Source organism: Sinocyclocheilus rhinocerous, unplaced genomic scaffold (assembly GCF_001515625.1).
Source record: "Sinocyclocheilus rhinocerous isolate Xijiao unplaced genomic scaffold, SAMN03320098_v1.1 scaffold946, whole genome shotgun sequence".
In the NCBI taxonomy this organism is placed as follows: domain Eukaryota; kingdom Metazoa; phylum Chordata; class Actinopteri; order Cypriniformes; family Cyprinidae; genus Sinocyclocheilus; species Sinocyclocheilus rhinocerous.
The window spans coordinates 666,453-671,293 of NW_015633151.1; the positions used below are offsets into that span (position 1 = coordinate 666,453).

At 37.9% G+C, this 4,841-nt stretch overlaps 1 protein-coding gene across 1 annotated transcript in view; it reads left to right on the top strand.

Annotated features, from left to right (window-relative positions):
• The window catches only part of ahr1a (aryl hydrocarbon receptor 1a), a 27,225-nt gene extending 24,485 nt beyond the window's left edge, over positions 1 to 2,740 (top strand). Inside the window, exons 10-11 of the mRNA XM_016556293.1 lie at positions 165 to 1,450; positions 2,455 to 2,740. Of these exons, the coding sequence (XP_016411779.1) occupies positions 165 to 1,450; positions 2,455 to 2,495 (1,327 nt within the window). The 3' untranslated portion in view covers positions 2,496 to 2,740. The remainder of the gene's footprint in view (positions 1 to 164; positions 1,451 to 2,454) is intronic.
• Positions 2,741 to 4,841: the final 2,101 nt, after the last annotated feature.

The window sequence follows — 4,841 nt, forward strand, 5'->3', positions numbered from 1 at the left end:
TTGTATATTAATTGTGATTGGTCTGTATACTTATGTCTGTTTGTATGATGAATTGTGGTAGGTCATTTTTTTCTTGTCTTTTTTTATCTATAGTCAGCAAAGGCAAAAAATATATATTTTCCTTAGGTGTCATGCTTTATAATGAGTCGTTTTGTCTTCTGTAGGAACGAGGAGGGTGAGGAGAACCTGAGAAAGCGTGCTATGATGCTTCCTTTCAGCTTCACTACAGGTGAAGCTGTTCTCTATGACATGAACCTGCTCAGATCTCAGAGTAACACCATACCTTCTGATACCACTGCTCTGGATGACAGTACCCAAGCCAGATCCACTGGAACTGTAGACCCTGACTCCCTGCTGGGCTCCATGCTGAAGCAGGATGAGTCGATTTATGTGTGTCCAGCAGATGAGCACTCTGTATCAGTACAGGGTTTAGAGAACGAGGATCTTGGTGGGATCTTCTCCAGTAACTGGCAAGAAAGTGCTCTTTCACTCTCTGAAAGCTCTCTTTTCAAACAAGAGCCAGTCGTTAACTCTGGAGGAGACGACAGCTGTGAGATACTGAACTTCATGGGGAGCTTAGGGATCAGACCAGAAGATCTGAAGTTCCTTCAGGATGAACTGTTCCTCAGGATTGACCTCGGTGGTCAGAATGATGTGGCAGACCTCACAGATGGCATCTTCTCCTATGTACAACACTCTCTCAGGACGGAGGCAGACTGTATAATGTCTGGTGACAGTCTGAAGGATCTCGTCGGGAAGCCTATGCAGACCTTCACACCTCCACAACGAGCATCTGCATTAATCTTACAGGATTCATGTGATCCTCTCACATTAGTACCTCAGGAACAACAGATGACTTTTACAACAGAACATCCAGAACCAAAGACACAACATTTCACACCAATACAACCTCAGAGTGAACCGCAGGCCATACCAGGTCTCCAAAACGTAATGTCTCAACCATATAACGAAACGGGAATCACACAATGCGAACCTTCACACATAACAACCCAAAAACACCAAGTTCAGATGATAAGCCAACAGTCTCAGTGCTCATACCTTCCACCTCTCCATCTGCTGGAGTGTAAAACGCTCAAAAATGCTCAGGTTTGTGGGAACCTCAGTGAAGTTCTGGTCAGCGACGCTCAGCAGGTTCCTCCTCTCTTCCAGCCAGAGCTCCAACAGCCTGGATGCTTTTACCTGGAGTCGCCCCTTCAGGATCTGAAGCACCCTAATAGGAACCATCTGAGCACTGCGTCCTTCAGCTGCTCCCAGCAGCACTCTTCACCTTATATCACTGCAGGTGACACAGGTATGAGCGAGTTCACTGCTCAAGACCTTGAAGTGCTGCTCAGTGGCCTGGATGGTGATGTGGAGAGGAACGGGCACTGGGGACAAAACAGGAGTGGGTGTCGGATCAAGTCTGGATCAACAAGATTACATAGGCCAGGTAAGAACCAACCAAATGTGAGGCTCACCTACCTTCACTCTTAAACAGAAAGGTTCTTCATTGTCACCTGTGGTTCCATGAAGAACCTTTAACATCAATGGAAGCTTTCCGTTGCACAAAAGTTTCTTTATAGTAGAAAAGGTTCTTTCGTTTTTTTAGAAAATGTTCTTGACACAAAGGAAAAATGATTCTTTTAAGGACTGATCACTGAATGAGTCTTTGAGATACCCAAAATGATTCTCCTATGGCCTCACTGCAGAAATCCTCTTTTGGAAGAGCGTTGTTACTAGTTGGATCTTATAGTACTTTTGATGTTTAGATATTTGATGTGTGATAAAATCAATATTTGTAATAAAACCTTGTTGTATATGGACAGTCATCAAAATGATTAGGGCTGGTTATCGGTACACATTTCCATATTCCAATTCACAAGGTCTTGATTCAATTCTTATCCATTTGGATATATTGAAGTTACAGTGAACGTTTTGCTTATATGTAAGAAATGTTCTCTCAACTAACGTGGTTAAATACACAGGAAACCGTCTAACATGGTACATTATGACCAAATTCATTTTAAATTGTAAGGTAGTAAGACCCAAATTATAAAATTGCTGCTTATTAACAAATATAACAGTCAATATATCAGTTTAAAACACAATTTAAATAGCTTTACTTTTGTAAAACTAACAATTTATATACAAATATAAATGTATGTGTAGATTCATTATAAGGACCAGCTGAAAAGAGTAATTTGTTCATTATTTGTACTACACTGGTTGCACTGTATGAATTTGGTTAATTAAAAGAACCAGTTCACCAGTCCACTGTACAGTATGTTATTGTTTACAGCCCATTCAGTTCAAGTCTTCTGCTGTGAGGCTGGAAAATCAGTGCTGGAAAAATCTTGGGATTTAATAATTAAGACGATTCTAATGAATTTTTTCACAGCCACACTAAATCCTTACAAATTGCTCTAATAATACAAAAATCATTTGTCTGATCAGTTTCAGAATGGAAGCCACACAAAGTATGCGATGGAGAGTAACACGACACATCTGGCACAGCATCCCGACCAGCATCAGAACGACAGCAGACCTCATCCAAACCTGTCTTTAGGAGGATACTTGTGACTGATCAGCTGGCAATCATGAAGAAATAGAGCAAAAACACTTGGTGGAACTTCATTCATACCTATGAGAGGTTGGGATGATCAGTGGCTGTGGTCATACAAACCCATAATGGCTGGGCCAGAAAAGAGCACCAGCAGAGTACAGGATGAGGAGGAGGAAGCAGAAACTGGGGTGAAGGAAAGACTGAAAACGGACAAAGTAAGGCACAAATGTCCTGTGGCTCAGCATGACGTCTAAGATGAATGAAGAACCAGCCTGTTTTTATCAGTTAGATATTAGAATCATTCATCAGTGGCTTCCCTCTTATATGAACAGTGCTGTCACAGTACTTTGATAAATCTCTCTTTAAATGTCTCTCATGAGATGTTGCAAATCTATTGGCCTGTCAAAAGCATGTCCCAAAGCAATATATACAGTGTGCACTAACTGTAAATAGCCTTCAGCAAATGCAGCAAATATGCAGCAACGTTTATAAAGTAGTACAATATAGCTATCTAATTTGCAGCTCTTCACATGCTAGCTTGTTTACTCTGTAAAATGAAGTCAAAGGCCAAATATTGTATAGTGTATGATTTATTTGGGTGATTTACTCAATGCTGTGACTTCCTGTTAGCAGTATTTTCAGTTGAGCTGAGGATTTTTCAACATTTTCTGTTTTTTTTTTATTCCCTTCAATTTTTGAATAATTGAAATCATCAAGGTTTTTTTCTTAGTATAGCATTTAGTAATGATTAGGAGTACTGATGGGTAATCAGGGTAATCGTGAAACTGTGTGGGTCTCCCTAGACTGTCATTTGTATAGTATTTGATCATTTTCTGATCATTTATTCTTTGAGGGAAGCTATTGAAGACAATCAGACATATGTAGCACTTATGAACAGATGAATTCAGCTGTTTAGCTTCACAGGAGACACAGACTGTGACCAAACTGAAAATCAAAGAATGTTTGGCTTTCTACAAAAATGCTGTATTCATAAAGCACTATTGTTGAACAAGCAGTTGAGGTATTTTGATGGATGACCAAACTTGAAAGACCAAGACTTGGAAAATGATTAATGCTTCTGAAAAAAAAGGGGTCAGTAAGAGTTTTTAAGACTGTGCATATTTGATACAAAAAAAATAGTCGATTTAAAATATAAATCGTTTTAAAATGTCACGTACTCCTATGATGTCAATGTTGAATTTTCAGTGGTCATTACTCCAGTTTTCAGTGTCCCATGATCCTTCAGAAATCATTCTAATATGCTGATTTGTTGCTCAAAATACATTTCTTATCTTTATTAATCTTGAAAATAGTTGTGCTGCAAAATATTTTTGTGGAAACCATAATGCATTTTTTTCAGCATTCTTTGAATGTATAGTTCAAATAAACTGCATTTTGCTTGGAATAGAAGTCTCTCACATTACATTGTAAATGTCTTCACTTCAGCTTCTCTGACCAACTCGAATGAGTATGAATGTGGCATCCTGGAAAGATTTTGAGATGTATGATTTTTATGATCATTCGGACATTTTAAAGATAAGTCTGTTTGAGACGTTTCCTGTTGTTTGTCTCCTCTCTGATGGTGAAATACCGCCCTCTGCTGGTTAAAAAAGTATTTACAGCGTTGGTGATTTGGTGGGTTACGTAATGAAAATTAAAATACAAATGTGTTTATTATATTTTTTATATAAAAACCAATTGGTATTGGTATCCAAATGTGGTTATATGGTTAAATATGATTATAGAAGACTATTTAAGATTGGTGGCACTTAAAAGTAAAAGTCATGTGCGGTAGGCTACTAATAATGGAATATTTTTCAATATTTTGTTTTCAGACTTTTTATACTCTTGTTCTCAGAAGGCTTTTTTTAATGTGATATATTTACATGTATTAAGTACAATGTTTGTTGGTTTGTTGTTATATGTTACTTCTTGTAGGTTTGGTGTTTCATGAATTGATTCATTTTTCAAAAATGTTTTACTGTTTAAATTATGCAAAACACCTATATAGCTTTAAGGTATGTGCCTATGTAGAAACCCGACTTGCAACATTTTTCTTTCTACTTGAAAATTATTTTAAGCCAATGTCTATTCATGAATGACAGGTTAATGGTCTGTCATAGCAGCTGAGACTGCGGCTGACTAATGTGATGGGTATTTCAATATATATAGAGTACGGTGACAGTTAAAATTGATTCCCCCCCCCCCCTTGTGTTAGGAGGGGAAATATATCTAATAAAAAGAAAGAAAGTTTTGTCAGTCAGGGTTATGTTTAGTT